The 17,218-nt window shown below is 56.7% G+C and overlaps 1 protein-coding gene across 1 annotated transcript; it reads left to right on the forward strand.

The window, feature by feature from the left end:
• Nucleotides 1-4,643: 4,643 nt before the first annotated feature.
• ALOX12B (arachidonate 12-lipoxygenase, 12R type) lies at nt 4,644-15,905 on the forward strand. The gene is made up of 15 exons (XM_012655632.1): nt 4,644-5,056; nt 6,043-6,247; nt 8,465-8,546; nt 8,681-8,773; nt 8,871-8,993; nt 9,301-9,404; nt 9,689-9,861; nt 10,067-10,210; nt 11,317-11,520; nt 11,766-11,852; nt 12,187-12,356; nt 12,801-12,922; nt 14,806-14,906; nt 15,313-15,483; nt 15,669-15,905. Exons 1-15 carry the CDS (start codon nt 4,910-4,912, stop codon nt 15,846-15,848), a joined length of 2,106 nt encoding a protein of 701 aa, XP_012511086.1. The 5' UTR covers nt 4,644-4,909; the 3' UTR covers nt 15,849-15,905.
• Nucleotides 15,906-17,218: the final 1,313 nt, after the last annotated feature.

The following is a 17,218-nucleotide window of genomic DNA, read 5'->3' on the forward strand; positions in this document are numbered from 1 at the left end:
AGGGCACATGCTTGGGGCACAGAGAGAAAAGGCGTTGGATCATGCACAGTACTGTAGTCCATGGTAAGTCCTTGGATTTGATTCTAAGGACAAAACTGTTTTAAGCTCTGGTGAATGAATTTTAAGCAAGAGAGTGAACTGATTTGATTTTTTTCTCTGTGTCCTAGGGGAGTGGGGTCCCAGGAGTTGCTCCCTGCCTTGCAGGACTTGGGGTGGGGCCAGGCAGTGGGGATGCTCCGGCAGTAAGGACCCAGCTTCCTATGTGGGTGGCCCTCAGTGAGATGCCCTGGCAAGCTCGCATCCTTCCCAGGAGCCTCTCCTGCTCTCTGGGTCCGCCCCTGGTCCAGGAGAACCAGTTCGTCAGCCCAATAAGCACCTACCGAGAGTCATGCATCCACATTTTGGTCATACCTGGGGAATATCCCGTCTACATCCTCATGCCTAATTCCATCTGGCCACGTCCACAGCCCCACCGTCCCCATCATCCCCACCTCCATCTCTATTTCCTGCAGGAACCTGGTTCCCACTCCAGACTTGTGGCCTGAGTAAACCCAGGGCCACCACCCCTGCTTTTCTGGGAGAGGGACTGGTTGGGGAGAGACCTATTGATAGTTGGGGAGAGGCGGGGAGTTATTTTTAGGTCGATCCCTTCGCTTGCTGTTGCCCTCATCCTATGTCTTGGCCCCCTTCTCCCATCCTGTCCTCCAGGCATCTGTGTGCCCCTGCCTTCTCCTCACCCCCCGCACAGTGATCTTACCACGGGATTACAAAGGTTAAGGTTGGGCCTCTCACCCCAAACGCCCCAGGACGCTGCATTCCCAAGGGGCCTGGAGGTGCAGTGTCCCACGTCCCTGAGCCTCAATTTGCCCACTACACCGCCCTGCTCCTCACCCAGCCTTAGCAGCTAGAGAGGGGAGCAGCTAGTAAGGAGGAGGCTGAGAGAGTTTGCAAGGAAGTTGCATCTTTTTAAAATTAAATTAAGTTAAATTAAATTTTTATTTTATTTTATTTCAGAATATTATGGGGGTACAAATGTTTTGATTTACCTAAATTGCTTTTGTATCGTTTGAGTCAAAGTTATAAGTGTGCCCTTCCCCCAGATAGCATGCATTGTACCTGTTAGGTGTGAATTTACCCCTCCCCTCCTTCCCCTCCCTGGAATTTGCATCTTAATATGCAAATTTGCATCTTCAGGCTCCCAGTGTCCTCCAAGAGTCACCAGGGTGGCTGAGCAGAGCCCAGGAGGGAGACTCAGCCTGATACCTCCTATCTTCAGCAAGGAGAGTCAGCCCTGCCACCCAAAGCTCAGCATGACCCTCATCCTCGGCCTTCTCCCCTCTCCTTGCTCCCTCCCCTTAACCTCTTCCCTCCCCCACATCACTCCTGGCCCCTCCCCTCACCCTTAGCCCAACGCAACTCTCCTTTCTGAATCTTCACCCTAGTCCTAAACCTGTCATTGATTCAGTCCCCAACTCTGATCTTGTCCTTATCATTAACCCATCAACCATGTTTCAAGAGTCTCCCAGGTACCAGGTACTGTGCCAGGAACTAGAGAGAAAACCAAACCAAGTTATGGACAGTCTAATCTTTAGGGAAAACACACATCAAAAAAAAGTTGTTACTATAGTACTGTGAGAGCCATTTATATTAAAAATTTAATGGCTTTCCTTAAAGAAGAAATTATTGAGCTATGATCAGTAGGAAGAGGAAGTATTAATATTAACCAGGTTCACAAGGTAGAGGGAGGGAACAGCATGTGCAAAGGTCCTGGGGTGGGAAGGAGCTGCTCTCACTTCCTTCAGGTCTTTACTCAAAAGTATCCTTCCCAAGGGGCTCTTTCCTGGCCACTCTACATCAAAACTTTGCTTCCCTGTTTTTTTTTTTTTTTGATACAGGGTCTCTTTCTTTTGCCAAAGGTAGAGTGCAGTGGCGTCACCATAGCTCACTGCTACCTCAAACTCCTGGGCTTGTGAGATCCTCCTGTCTCGGCCTCCTGAGTAGCTGGGACTACAGATATACGCTGTTAACACCTGACTAATTTTTTCATATTTTTTGTAGAGATGGGGGCTAGCTGTGTTGCTCAGGCTGGTCTTGAATTCCTGGCCTCAAGCAATGGTCCCATCTCAGCCTTCCAAAGTGTTAGGATTACAGGCGTGAGCCACTATACCCGGCTCTGCTTCCCTATACTTTATATTATGCTTCTCTGCTCTATTTTTCCTCTTCAGCATTTACCATTATTTAACATATTATTTGATGTATTTGGTTATTGGGCAATATTGTCTGTTTCCCCCACTAGAATGCAAGCTCTATGAGTGTGAGGGTTTGCTGTGGTTATGTTGCACTCTCAGGGCCTGACGTAGTGCTGGACACAAAGTAGGTGCTCAGGCAGTGTCTGCTGATGAATGAATGAAAGGCACGTAGTCCCACACAGAAGAAAGCAAAGGGGAACATAGCCAATCAGACAGGCCATGGGGGCCACGCGAAGGGATAATCTCACCGTCCCAAAGGCAAGGAGAAGCCACTGCCAGGCCTGATCACAGTTCAGGGGAAGGAATAGAGGGTGATGTGAGCAGATTTGGGTCTTGAAATAGATCATTTCGTTTCATAACTCCAGCCACATCCCTATCCTTAAACTAAACCTGAACTGCAGTCTCAACCGAATTCCTCATCCAGAATCTACTGGAAGCTTCTTTCCATCTTAGAATCCCAACCCCTTTGGCCTTAACTTGGCCCAGTTACTGTGTGACCTTCCCTTGATGGTGACAGATGGGTGCCACCAGGAAGGAAACCAGGGCTGGTGCTTCCTGGTTGGTAGGAGCTGCCCCTGGGAGGTGGAAGGAAAGAGGGCAGGTCCGGAAAAAGGGGATAGGAATGTGACTCTCACCTCACTCTCCCTGGGTCCCAAATGCCATCTGCTGAAAGTATAATTCCAACCCTTTCTCATTACTGCTCCTAATTTTTTTTTTTTTTTTTTTAGAGGCAGGGTCTTACTCTGTCACCCAGGCTAGAGTACAGTGGTGGGATCATGGTTCACTGCAGCCTCAAACTCCTGGGTTTAAGTGATGCTTCTGGCTGAGTAGCTAGGATTACAGGTGCACACCAGCACACCGGCTAATTATTCTTATTTTTGTAGCGATAGAGTTTTGCTATGTTGCCCAGCCTGGTCTTGAACCCCTGGGCTCAAGCAGTCTTCCTGCCTCGGCCTCCCAAAGTGCTGGGATTCCAGGCGTGAGCCACCCTGCCTGGCCTACTGCTCCTAATCTTAATCCTAACACCTTCTTCCTATCCCGGGGCCTGACCCTACCCTAGTCCTTACTGCTCTGGCTTCTGTGACTCTATCAGAAACTAGCCCCCAATCTCACCCACGCCTCACTCCAGGTTTATTTTCTGCAGAGCACTTAATATCCAAAATTATAGTGAACAAATTATAGTTTACTGTTTCTTGTCCTTCTTTTCCAGTTATCCAGGACGCTCCTTGTATGTTTTATTTCCTCTTTGTATCTGCAGTCCCTAGAACACTGTGCGTCATGCTCAAGAAACACTGTGGAAGGAAAGAGGGAAAGAAGGAAGGAAGGCAGGGAGCAAGGGAGGGAGGAAGAGGGGACTGACCTGGTTCCTGAAAAACCCAGTTCCACTGGAGCCCAACCCTGATTCCAGCCCTCTTCCTGGCTTCATTTTTTTTTCAGGTGAGTGTGTGCATTTTATAAAATTAAGGGATAATATAGATATAATAAAATGCATAGAGTGCCCTATAAACCACCAGATCAAAACATAGAACACTTCCAGCTGCCTCCATGGCCCCCATTCCAGAGGTCCTCTCCAGCCTGGCTTGTGTAAGTATCGCTTAGTTTTGTCTGTCCTGGAACTTCTTATCAGTGGAATCATAGAGCGCGTCTTCTTTCACGTCTGGCTTTTTTCCCTCAATATAATCTTTGTGAGATTCATCCACGTTGTAGTTTATTCTTTTTTCAATTATTATTATTCCTGGGTAGAATTCTATTTTATGATTATACCACAAATTATTTGTCCATTCTTTAGCTTAATTGTTATGCTTCAGATTTCACTCTGTCTGCTAATTTATGTGTTCTCCAATCAATCCCCCCTCAGCTGATCCTCGTCCCATGCCCACCACCCCTCCCTGCGGCATCTTGAGGGCTCTCTGCCCCCATGCGGTCCCTGAGCCCTAGCTTCAACACCCACCACCCTTCTTGTCATGGACTCTGGGCCCTGGGGCAGAAGGATGGGCCTGGCTTCTCTCTGTGGCCACTGCCTGCCTCATTTCCCAGAGAGGAATTGTCAGGCAGCAGGCCAGCCTGAGGGCAGGTTAGTGCTGCTCCCACAGCCCCTGCCCACCAGGGGCCCCGGGGCCAGTGCATGTCACCCACTGCCCATGGCCCTGCTTAGCAGGGGTGCCAGACACTGCAGCCAATGGGTACCAGCAGGAGGAAGGAGCTTGTTAGGCTGATAAAGATCTGGGGGCCCCGCCCTGCCCCCTCCCTCAACTTCCCTGGGGCCCTGGCTCAGGCTGGACTGGCTCCCCCACCCTGAAGGCTCCTTCATCCACGGCATCTTCCATCCGCCCTCTCAGAGGCAGGCCCAGCACCCTGCCTGCCGTTCCTGCCCCAGCTCCCAGAGGGCTTGGAGCCCAGACGCCTGCTCACCCGCCACCAGCCGCCCCGCCCCTGCCTGCCAGGCTGGCACCCACACCTCGGCCGCCAAGGGCATCGGCTTCTCCAGGCTCTGGGCGGCTGGCGGGCCCAGTCGTCCCGCCTCACCTCTCCACCTCGGAGGCTGGCCCCCTGCACTCTGCGCCTGCTCTGCTTCCCTTGCCTGCCTTCAGCCCACCCACCGTGAGACCCCTGACACAGTGTCCGGACTGAGTGCCCCTCTTGCCTCCTGAAGAGCAGCCATGGCCACCTACAAAGTCAAGGTGGCCACAGGCACCGACCTCTTGTCGGGAACAACGGACTCTATCTCGCTGACCATTGTGGGGACGCAAGGAGAGAGCGATAAGCAGCGGCTGAACCACTTTGGGAGAGACTTCGCGACTGGGGCGGTGAGTGTGCGCGTGTGTGCGTGTGTGCGTGCGTGTGTGCGTGTGTGCATGTGGCACCGGGAGGGACAGAGGGATGTGGGGGGGAGCCAGGTGAGATGAACTTGGCCGGGAGGGGCTGGAGAGCCAGGGACAGCTTGAAGGCAGGGCTCCTAGGGTGCTCTGGATGCCTCACCCCAGGCCCCTCTCGTGACCTCCCTCATCCCTCATCCCTTTCAGCTATTTCCATCTCTCTCCCTCCCTTTCCCTAATCTTCTCTCTCTCTCTCCCCCAAAGCCCTCTTCTCTCAGCCCTGTCCCACCCCTGTACCTCCCCTTTTTCTCCTGCCTTTCCCCTACCTCTCTCCCACCCCATCCCTCTCTCTCCCATTCTTACTCTTCCTGAGCTAAGTTGCATCACAACTGGCTTACATTTGCATTGGATTCTCTGTGACCTAAAACGGAATCAGACCAGGCTGTCCAGTGGAAAGCACCCTTTGTGGGCCCTCAGCCCTCAGCCCAGCCACCTGCTGCTATGTGACCACACTAGGGCCACTCCATCTGTGTGGCCATTTCTGAATCTCCACATCTTCACTAATACGTGGGAGAAGAAGGGGCTGGCTGGACCACCTCTCCCCACTCTGAGGCTATAGGAGGCTTGGGAAGCCTTGGGCCCCACTTTGTACCCCAGCCCCTGGGGTCTGCATGGCTCTTGCACGCTCAGGTGACTGGGGAGGGGAGTGGGAGAAGACAGGACCTCAGGAGCTGGGGATGGAGAGAAGGCAGACTGGAGTCCCGCCCAGCCCTGGGTAGATGGGTCCAGGAGGGCACAGCCAAGTTTGACGGGTCAGAAGGGACCTCAGTGATCAGGGCAACAGCCCACCTCTCTGCCAGTCCTGGGAGGTAAGCATCACCCAGCAGGAGCAGGGCCTGGGTGAGGGGCCAGAGCAGTGGGGGCCTGATCAGCCGGGATTGAGTCCTGCTGCTTGGCCATCCTTGTGTCCTACCCAGGTGGATGAGTACACTGTCCAGTGCCAGCAGGACCTGGGGGAGCTCATCATCATCCGCCTGCACAAAGAGCGCCACTCCTTCCTCCCCAAGAACCCCTGGTACTGCAACTATGTGCAGATCTGCGCCCCCAACGGCCGTGTCTACCATTTCCCCGCCTACCAATGGATGGATGGCTACGAGACCCTGGCGCTGCGGGAGGCTACAGGTAAGCCCTCGTCACCCCCATCCCAAGCACCAGCCCCACCAGGGACTCCCAGGCTCTCCTGCCACTCTCAAGCATTACCCTCGGTCTCTGCTGCCACTCTGGGCCCAGCTCGGGGCTGGAGGAACGGAGACGCCTGAGGCGCCAGAGCCTGGCAGCAGACAGCACCAGAGAGCGTGTGCCCCATACCTCCCCAGGCTGCCCTCGACTCCAGCAGGACGCCCGGCCCCTCTGGAAAGATCCCTTGTCAGGAACGCTAAGTATAGGCCTCAGCACCCTCGCAGGACACACTATCTATTAAGCCAAGTAGCAGGTCCTGCTACTCCAAAAAGACTCCCTGTTACCCTGGCAGGATTCCGTCGCAATAAGATGCCTTCTCGCTCCAACAGGAGACCCCATTATTCCAGCTGGCGCCTTGTTATTCCATGAAGAATAACAGCTCTCTATGGCCCTCTAGTCTCGTACATTGTCACGATGCCCAGGCGTTCGACTTGAGCATTCTGAGCATCTTTTAGACTGATGGGATGTTCTATTGCTCCAAAGGACTCCCTATTACCCCAACAGGACACTTTATGTCTACAACAGGACTCACTGTTACTTCAAAAGGCCTCCCCTTAATCCAGCAGGGATGCATCCCACGCCAATAGGAGGCCCTGTTATTCACACAGCCTGTCAGGGTTTCTCCCGGGTCAAGGCTGGTCAAGGCTGCCCAGTTGTTTTCTCAGTTGCTTGGTTGCTCCCAGGGGAAAGGGACAGGACCTGAGTGCCTGGGCTCCTTGGACCCATCCCTACCAGAGGCGCTCTCCTGGCAGGCGGGCTGGGGTCAGCTGCCTAATTTGTGGCTGCTCCATGGGGATGAGAGACCTGTCTCCTACTATCCCCTGGCTCCACCACTGAGCTCCTACTGGCTTCCCTTGAGTCAGATGGGAAGGGAGGGCAGAGCTGAGGACACTCTGGGGGCTGGAGCCCCTCCCCCCCACAGCTGACTACCTTCTTCCTTTCTCATTGTCCCGTGCTAGGTTTTCCTCAAGGAGGGGGATTGGGGCCTAAGCCAGGGACAGGCAAAGGGCAGAGGGAGGCAGGCCTGGGGGAGGGTGGGCATGCCAAGGGGAGGGTCTCACTGGGGATGACTCAAAGCATCTTCCACGGTGGTAGGTCTGAGTGACATGGAAGCAAGGGACAGGCAGGGTGACACTGGTGGCCAGGCAGGAATGAGGTTGGGTGGAGCAGCTGCCATGCAACACCAGGGCAGGGAGACCTGAGTCACCTGCTGGGCCCTCGAAGAAGTGGGGCTCCCCGCCCTGAGGATGAAACCAAGTTGGGTCTCTGGGTTGCACAACTCCAGGGGGCACCATTCACCCAGAACACAATGTGAGCTGAGGCAGATAGAGAAGGGAGGGGGTGGTGACATGGGCCTTGAGGGAAAACGATGAGCTGCAGGATGTATAGGCTGGCCTGGCAACTGCCAGTCGGACGCTGGAGGAAGACGGCCTAGATTGGGATCTCAGCCCCTCCACTTACTAGCTGGACATCTGGGCACATTTCCAAATTCTGAGCCAAATTCTAATACACACACACACACACTATATAATATGTGATATATCCACCACCAGGGCATCCCCAAGCAAATATACCAATATTTCTCAGCAAAAACTATGAACACTAAGTGAATTAAATAAAGATTGTATATAGCTTCAGGTAAATTTAGAGTAGGTTTTGTCCACCAATGAATTTATTGTGAAACAAACGAACTCGATTTCCACAGCCTTTTGTATTTCGGAATTGTGGGGAATGGGCTGGGCCTAGAATAGTAGTCATTGGCCTCATAAGGTTGTTCTTGTGTGGCTTAAATTATTAATATAAGTAAAGTGCTTAGAAAGTGCCTGGTACTTCGTAGGTGCTAAATAACTGTCGTTTCAACATTTCAGTGGGCCTACAGGGGGGACTTCTTTGCAACAGCAGAGAGAGCCCAGCTTGAGGGGTGGAGGAAGGAAGAGGGTGGGCCGGTGATCCTTTCTTCTGAGATTCTGGGAGGGGATGTACTCTCCCTCTCCCAGAGTGAGCCTTCCCTATCCTTGGCCGTGGGCCCCCCAGAGCCAATCTGGGGACAGAAGCAGAACTCTTGCTCCCTGAAGTGGGCAGGGATGGGTGGGGTTGGCAGGGGTGGGTGGGGCAGGTGCAGGAGTCAGCCTCTGAGCCACCTCCTTGGTCTCCCCACAGCAAAGACAACGGCAGACGACTCACTCCCCATCCTTCTGGAGCACAGACAAGAGGAGATCAGAGCCAAGCAGGACTTCTACCAGTGAGGGGGAGGGCGAGAGGGTCCTGGGGGCCCTTCTGGAGTCAGGGGAGGTGGGGGGCTGGTGATGGCTCTGGCCCTCTGTGCCCTGGGACGGTGCATGGCACCAGGCTCACCACCTTGGCTTCTCTTTGCAGCTGGAGGGTCTTCGTTCCTGGCCTGCCCAACTACATTCACATTCCCAGTTACCGCCCTCCTGTCCGGCGGCATCGCAACCCCAACAGGCCTGAGTAAGGACCCCAAGCAGTGCTGGGCCCCTCCTATGGCTGCCCCCTCCCAGTCCCTGCCTCCCAGTGCCAGGCCCCAGCCCTGCACTTCTCCCCACAGATGGAACGGCTATATTCCAGGATTCCCCATCCTCATCAACATTAAGGCCACCAAGTTCCTGAACTCAAATCTCCGCTTCTCCTTCGTCAAGACAGCCTCTTTCTTCTTCCGCCTGGGGCCCATGTGAGTGCGTGAAATGAGGGGAGAGGCAGGGCTCCTGCCAAGACTGTCTCTGTCCCCCTGCTCCCTGCCTGCCTCCAGGACAGCCTGGGAGGCTGGAATGGCCCGGAAAGCAGAGGGAACTGAAATGACAGCCCTAGAGAACACGAGGCTTCATACCCAGAGACCTAGAGATGCAAAGTCCTGGAGACATGGGACCCAGGACTTTGAAACTCAGAGACCTAAGGGGACCGAGGCAGCCCTGCCACCTGTCCCAGCGGGCCCTTGGCTGCCTCTCTGATGGCCTCCCCCCTCGAACCCCATCTCCTAGGTCCCTGGCATTCAAAGTCCGCGGCCTGGTGGACTGCAAACGATCGTGGAAGAGACTGAAGGACATTAAGAAAATTTTCCCTGGCAACAAGTCTGTCATCTCCGGTATGGGACTTGAACACGGGGAGCCAGGTGGTCCCGGCCCTGGACAGGCGGGCCCCCAGCGTCGGGGCGGAGGGAGGCGTGAGGAAGCGGCCCAGGGCGGGCGCGCCCCCTGGCGGCCTCTTGGAAAACGTCGCCCGAGGCTCCTCCGGCCTCTCCTCCGGGAGAGGCTGAGGTCTTTGTTTTCCTCCCCAGCCCTCTCGGTGCCCATTATCTTCTTTCCCATGCCTCTCCATCCTTGAGGGGGGCCGGGTCGCGTCGTGACGTCCCCACATCGTTCTCCCCAGAGTACGTGGCCGAGCACTGGGCAGAAGACAGCTTCTTTGGGTACCAGTACCTCAATGGCATCAACCCAGGCCTGATCCGCCGCTGCACGCGGCTCCCGGACAAGTTCCCTGTCACAGACTGCATGGTGGCCCCGTTCCTGGGCGAGGGAACGTGCCTGCAAGCGGAGCTGGAGGTGAGGCCCGCCCCCTGCCTCCCTCCCGGGCATCCCGGTCTCTCCCCACCTCCAACGCCTGCGTGGGGCGCCCGCACGCTCGCGGCCCCCACTGCCCGGTCCCTGCCCAACCTGTGCCTGGGGGCCAACGCACTGTGCACCCAGGGCGTGGGGCATGGGTGCCTCGTGTTGTGCCTACCCTCCACCCATCGCGGCTCCCCTCCAGAAGGGGAATATTTACCTGGCAGACTACCGCATCCTGGAGGGCATCCCCACCGTCGAGCTCAATGGCCGCAAGCAGCACCACTGCGCCCCCCTCTGTCTGCTGCACCTCAACCCCGAGGGCAACATGATGCCCATCGCCATCCAGGTGCCTGGGCCGCGGGCGGGGCTGCTGGGGCGCCTGTTGCCGGTGCTGAGCCTCTGCGTGTGCGCGAATGTTCCCCCGTGTGTGTGTGCGCCTGTGTGTATACAGTTGTTCCTTGGTATCCGTGGGGGATTGGTTCCAGGGCGCCCCCAATACCGAAATCCATGGATGCTCAAGTCCCTTATGTGAAATGGCACATTTGCATATAACCTGGCACATTCCCCCCATAGCCTTTAAATCATCTCTAGATTACTTATGACACCTGGTACAACGTAAACACTATGTAAGTAGTTGATATACTGCATTGTTTAGGGAATAATGACAAGAAAAAAGTCTGTACATGTTTAGTACAGATGCAATTTGTTTCCCTGAATATTTTTCATCCTGGGGTGGTGGAATCCACGGATACCGAGGGTCAACTGTACTTGTACGCCCCTACGTGTGTGCATCTGCCAACTCGTGTCATCTGTGTGTAAGCATGTGTTTCCCTGTGAGTGTGCTTGTCTCTTTGACTTCGTTCATTCATCCACTTGAAAAACCAGCCCCTGTTGTGGGCCAGGCCTCTGCTGCAAATACTGAGTTCGTCAGACTTAGTCGCTGCCTTGAGTCTGGTCTGGTAGGGGAAAGACCTTCCTTCCCACAGATGCCCACAAGAGTCACATATAAATTAGAAAAATGTATCCCTCTTGGGTTATCAGCCAAGCCTTAATGCTCCTGGCTCATTAGTGGAACAGTGTAGGCTGGGTTTGAGTCACCTCCCTCCCGGCTGAGGGGCTGGGCACCTTTGTGCAGTGCACAACCTGCACACTTGAATGTGGCAGCCGTGGGGTTAAAGTAAGGAAGGCTCCTCAGAGGAGGCAGCTTGTGAGCTGGTTCTTGAAGAATAAGTGGGTGCTACCAGGTAGAGACAGGGCAAGGGGAAGGTAATGCAGGCTGAGGGAACAGCAGGAGCAAATGTGGGGAGGGAGGAAACGCCCCACTATGCTCAGGGGACCAGCCGAACTGGAGTGTAGAGGGTGGAATTCTCACCTTCTCAGGCTGTCTTTTGCCTCCTTCCTGTAGTGGGGGTCTCTGCCCTCACCTAATCCTCCCTCTTTCTCCACCCCCAGCTCAGCCAGACCCCTGGACCTGACTGCCCCATCTTCCTGCCCAGCGATTCTGAGTGGGACTGGCTGCTGGCCAAGACGTGGGTGCGCTATGCTGAGTTCTACAGCCATGAGGGCATCTCCCACCTGCTGGAGTCCCACCTCATTGGCGAGGCCTTCTGCCTGGCCCTGCTGAGGCACCTACCCATGTGCCACCCCCTGTACAAGGTATGGGCTTGGGGGAAGGGGCCTCCACGAGGCATCTCTGCCCTCACCTGGCCTCGCAAAGCCTCTTGGGGCTCTGAGCAGTCAGAGGGTTCCAGTTAGCCCTGGGAAGCACCTGGGGAAACACAAGAGAGGGCTTGGGGTGGAGATTTCCCAAAGTGGGGGGCTCTGCTGTTGCACAGTGAAGTGCAGAGGTCCTGGGGGACAGTGTCAGCCCTCTGTCCTTGCCCTCCTTGCTTTCCCTGCAGCTCCTCATCCCCCACACCCGGTACACCGTCCAGATCAACAGCATCGGGCGGGCCCTCCTCCTCAACGAGGGGGGCCTCTCCGCCAGGGTAAGACTTCTGCCCCCACCTTCAACGAGACATTTGCTTTCCTCTGGCCCTTGCAGTCAGACTAAAAGCAGGACTTCCCAGTTGCCTTTGGATCATGAAAGGATATGATCCCAAGGGAGGGAGGGGACTGGTTAACTCGGGTGCTGTGTCTAAAAGGGCACAGAGGCAGGGGCTGGGTGTTCAGGCCTGGAGTGTGAGGGTGCCTGGGGGGGCTGGGTCTGGGGTGAGAGGCGCACTCACTTGACCCCCGGAGGACCAGAGGTAGGTGTGGTCCTCAGTGAGGACGACTTGCAGAGGTGCCCGGCTGACTCCAAGGTCTGCTTCCTCCCAACAGGGCATGTCCCTGGGCCTGGAGGGCTTTGCCGAGGTGATGGTGCGGGCTCTGTCGGAGCTCACCTACGACAGCCTCTACATGCCCAATGACTTCGTGGAGCGTGGGGTCCAGGACCTGCCCGGATATTATTACCGCGATGACTGCTTGGCAGTGTGGGATGCACTGGAGAGGTGAGGTTGGACAGCAGTGGGTGGCACTCAGGGTAGACACCCGGGGATGATGGCGGGACTATGGGGAGCTTTTCAATACCTGAGCCTGGGTCTGGTGCCATCCAGGGCTTGGTCATGGGGAAAGGGCCCGTATGTCCACCACACACCTGCTCCCTAGGCCCAACGGGCCCTTCCTTGCTTCAGCCCCCAGCACGGCCACCCCAGCCAGACCTCTTCTGGGCTCCAAGCTGCCTGTGGACCTTACCTCAACCTTATCAGGGAGCTCTCTGCGTGTCTTCTGATCTTGTCAAGCCACCCTCTCACTCTGCCCTACAGGACTTGCCCACCCACAGGCCTGGGGCAGCTCTGGGGCCAGCCAAGGCCAGAGCATCCTGGGGGAGGTAGGAGAGGTACGGCTGAAGAGGGGAGGGGAGGATCCAAACTGAGGCCCTGTCCCTTGGTCAGGTATGTGACAGAGATCATCACCTATTATTACCCGAATGACGCAGCCGTGGAGGGTGACCCGGAATTGCAGTCCTGGGTGCAGGAGATATTCAAGGAGTGCCTCCTTGGGCGCGAGAGCTCAGGTATGGGCCAGGACACCTGGGCACCCATCAGGGACAGGGGCTGAGGGGCAGCCCTCAGACAGGTCCACTAAGGCTCTTTTGGGCTGGGTCAGGACATGTTTCACTGTGGGCTGGCGGAGGCCAAATCACCGCTCTAGGATTTTCACAGGGCTCTTCCCTGGCCCCTGGAGCAGCAGAGAGGTTGGGGAAGAACATGGCTGGCCTTTGGTCCCTGTCTGAGCTCAGGGGCTGTGGGTCATCTCTGCAGAGACCTGGAGGGGTTCCAGTCCCCCACCCCAGAGACAAATCTTTGGTGGACTGAGAAATGGGACGTGAACTCCAACATGAAAGGGCACAGGTGCTGGAGGCTGGGGAGCTGGGAGGAGCTGGCAGGCTCCGGGGGAGGGCTGGGAGCATCCTGAGGTCATGCCACTTGGGCACATACTCAACGAACATGTGAGCATCTACAACATGACATTGCTCTGGTTATTAAGGAGGCAAAAGGGAACAAGACAAGTGAAGGTGCCCACCCTCAAGGAGTTCACAGTCTGGAGTGGAGGGCATGTCCTTCAAGCAAATGGGCGGTTCCACTATGGCAGGACTGGTGCAGTTTGGGGGGAAGCCTGGGGAGGGGCTCTAGGAGCCCAGGGGAGGCGCCTAACCCAGCACGGAGAGGGTTGGTGATAGACGGTGGGGGTGGGTCAGCAAGCTGAGATCTAACTTCTTGGCTAACGTCTAACTAAGGGCTGCAGGATGGGGAGGTCACCTGTGAGATGACAGAGGGTGGGGTTGGAGAGTTCTGAATGGGAGCAGCATGTGGAAAAGCCCAGAAACCAGAGACAGCATAATGAGTTCTGGGATCTGCTTACTGGAATCAAGTTCCCTGCAACTGGAGCTTAGGGTGGGAGGCGGGCAGGCTCCTAGTGGACTAAGGCTGGGGCCTCACCAGGGGCCAGGTGGCACAGCCTGATTAAGGAGTTTGGAGTTACCCCAAGTGCCAGAGGCTGCCACCAAGGGGTTTGCAAGGAGACTAGACTTGTATGTTAGACTATCAGGCTGCTCTGCTCTGGCAGTCGGGAGACAGTTTGGGAAGCTGTTGTGTTGTCCAGGAGGGAGGTGACAGGGACCTGACTAGGGTGAGGGCTGTGGGACGCAGAGCATTCCAGAGCTAGAAAGGACAGGACTGGGTGATTGGTTTGGCTTTGGTAGTGAGGGTAGGGTGGGGGAAGGGAGGGGCCAAGTGTGAGTCTAGGTTTGGGGCTTTTGCAACTGGGTGGATGACGTATGTCATCCCTTGAGCTGGGGGCTGGAGGGAGGAGCAGTTTGGGAGGAAGATGATGGGTCTGGTTTGAATGTGTGGGGCTTTTGGAACCTGGTGTCACCATGGCAACCAAGGCTGACCGCTCACGTGGGACAACAGGAAAGAGGAGCCAGCAGCTTGGCAGGGAAGAGGTGTGAGACCCAGAGCCAGGCTGCTAAGAAATCCATCTGCAGTGAATGCAGTCTCTGGGGAGGTGACAGGAGGGAGTGGTTATGGCACTGTGCTGAGTCAGGGCAGGAAAGCCAGGACTTTTCTGAACAGAGGGAAGCCCCTGCCACCCTCCACCCTGGGCCTGGGACCAGTGAGGCCCCCCTACCCCCAGGGGAGCTAGAAGAGAGATCTGAGGGGCTATCTCAGGCAGGGCCCAGGGACATCTCTGGAGGATTCTGGCCAGGACCTGCCAAGCCCCTCTGTCCTTAGCCTTGTGGCCACAGGAGGGCCAAGCAGGCAGGATGAGGGGTTGGATGCCGCAGCTTGACTGCTGGCAAGTCAGGGAGAGCTGGGCTTAGTGGCGTCTTCTACTGGGCATCCAGGACCAGGGCAGGACTGACACAGTGTCCTGGGCCTTTCCCCTGCCCCTCAGGCTTCCCCACGTGCCTGCGAACAGTGCCTGAGCTGATCCGATATGTCACCATAGTCATGTACACCTGCTCTGCCAGGCACGCAGCTGTCAACACAGGCCAGGTATGCATGCTCACTAGCCCCAGCCCCAGCCCCAGGTCCAGACCTGCTAAACTCAGTCCCAACCCAGCCTCAAACCCAGCCTCAGCCATAATGGCTAGGCCAGCCCCAACTTGACTCAACTCAAGTCCTAGCTCCAACCTCAGTCTCAACTGAAATCCTGGGCCCAGCCTCTCAGCCTCAGCCCCAACTCGGACCCTACCCCAACTTCAGCCCCAACCTCAGCCCCAGCCCCGCCTTCATCTCAAGGCAGCCCCAAACCCAGCGCCAGCCTAACCAACCCAGCCCAGGCCCAGCCCACCCGCCAGGAGCCCAAGTCCCTGCTGGGAGAGCGGGTGGTCAGGCCCTGGTGGAAGGGAACTCCTGCGGTGCTGTCTGACCCAGAAGCCCTCCTCTACCCCATCTCTAGCTGGAGTACACCTCCTGGATGCCCAACTTCCCATCATCAATGCGAAACCCACCGATGCAGGCTAAAGGGCTGACCACCTTGGAGACCTTCATGGACACGTTGCCAGATGTGAAGACCACGTGCATCGTGCTACTGGTGCTCTGGACACTCAGCCGGGAGCCTGATGACAAGGTGCGGGGTGGAGGTTGGGGACCCTGAGCCTAGGCAGGGGGAGGGGCAAGGGCAGTTGAGGTGTCGAGGTTGGGGAGCAGGAGGCGAGAGGCTACGAAGGGAAAGGGCAGAGGGGCCAGGGCCTCTGGCAGGAGGGGAGGGGTGTGGGTCCGGCTTCTCCCAGCTACGCGGTTCTGTGCCCTCAGCGGCCCCTGGGCCACTTCCCGGACATCCACTTCGTGGAGGAGGCCCCGCGGCGCAGCATGGAGGCCTTCCGCCAGCGCCTGGCGCAGATCTCGCACGACATCCGCCAGCGCAACAAGTGCCTCCCGGTCCCCTACTACTACCTGGACCCGGTGCTGATCGAGAACAGCATTTCTATCTAGGACAGCCCTTCCCTCCTCGACTCCCGCCCTGCTGTTTTCCAAAAAACTCTTCAAACATTTTCCCTGGGTTTTTTACTGGGGGCGGCGCGGCCGGGCTGGCGCCGCTGGGTGCCGGCGAGGACTGGGGTTGCCGGATGCTCACATGGTGACAGTGACGCTGTTGTCCACGACTGACCACGGGGTCCAGGTAGGTGTAGGGCAGCGCCAGGCCCCAGTTACGCTCCCGATGCCCCTGGAGATCTGGGCGATGCTCCGCGGCGAGCGGGGCCTCCTCTGTGAGGTGCTCCTCTGGGTGGGTGCCCAGGGGCCTCTGGCGAGGGTGGGAGAAAAGGCGGGGACTTTGGCCCCATCTTTCAACCCATGGTGATTCTGGTCCATCTTAGGTCCGCCTACCTGGGGACTTAGTCCACCCAAGCCCCCACCACCTAGGGGACCCAGACCTGTCCAGCTGGAAACATAAGCCACCCACCTGCCTAGGCAAAAGCCCAGTGGCCGGTGAGAAACCTATACTGCCCCAAGCCACTCTCACCTGAAACCCAGACCACTCTGAGCTCCACCTACTAGGAATCCATACCACCCTAAACCACACCCCAGCTACCGCGTCACTCCACCCCCTGCCCACCTAGGAGCTCAGCCTGCCAACTGCACCCTCCAAGTAACCCATTGTCGCTCTACCCACTCCCCTGGAACCTGAACCCCCGCCCCCCCACACCTTGCTTACAGTGTCTTTGGTTTCGTTGCTGACGCCCCAGAAGAGCACGAGGGCATGGCACCTGGCATTGACCTCAGGGAGTAAGGCCACCAGGTCTGTCTGGCCCTTGGTGGTGGGTGGGGGGAATTGCATGATGGTGGGAATATTGGGCATCCAGGCACTGAATTCAAACTGACCCCCCAAATTCAGTAAGCATGGAACTGCTAGTGCCACTGCTAGGTCCATTCCTCCCGTGACCCAGCTTGTCCCCCCAGGTCTGGCACTGGCTCACCTTGCCGCTGTTAATGGCAACATGTTGGGCTGAGCAGGTGAAGATGATCATGGTGAGATGCTGAATGAGGCCAGCACAGCCGTGCAGGGTGGAGGAGACCCCTAGATGGGAGTGGGGTGGGGAGAACTGAGCTGAGACCCAAGGAGGTGCGCTGTCCTGGGGAAGTGGGATCTGGAAGGCAGGAGACAGGGATGGACACCTCATCTGAGCTCATGCGGCTTAGAAAACCCTCCTGGAAGATCTCCCTGACCCAGTCCTGGAGCTCTGAGTCCCTGCTCACTGCCCCATTGTCCGGGTAGCAGATGTCACCAATATTGGTCACAAAGCTGGGGATCCAGAAATGCATGGTGACTAATGGTTGGGGGAGCCAACGCTGACCCAGGGTGT

Source organism: Propithecus coquereli, unplaced genomic scaffold (assembly GCF_000956105.1).
Source record: "Propithecus coquereli isolate 6110/MARCELLA unplaced genomic scaffold, Pcoq_1.0 Scaffold482, whole genome shotgun sequence".
In the NCBI taxonomy this organism is placed as follows: Eukaryota; Metazoa; Chordata; class Mammalia; order Primates; family Indriidae; genus Propithecus; species Propithecus coquereli.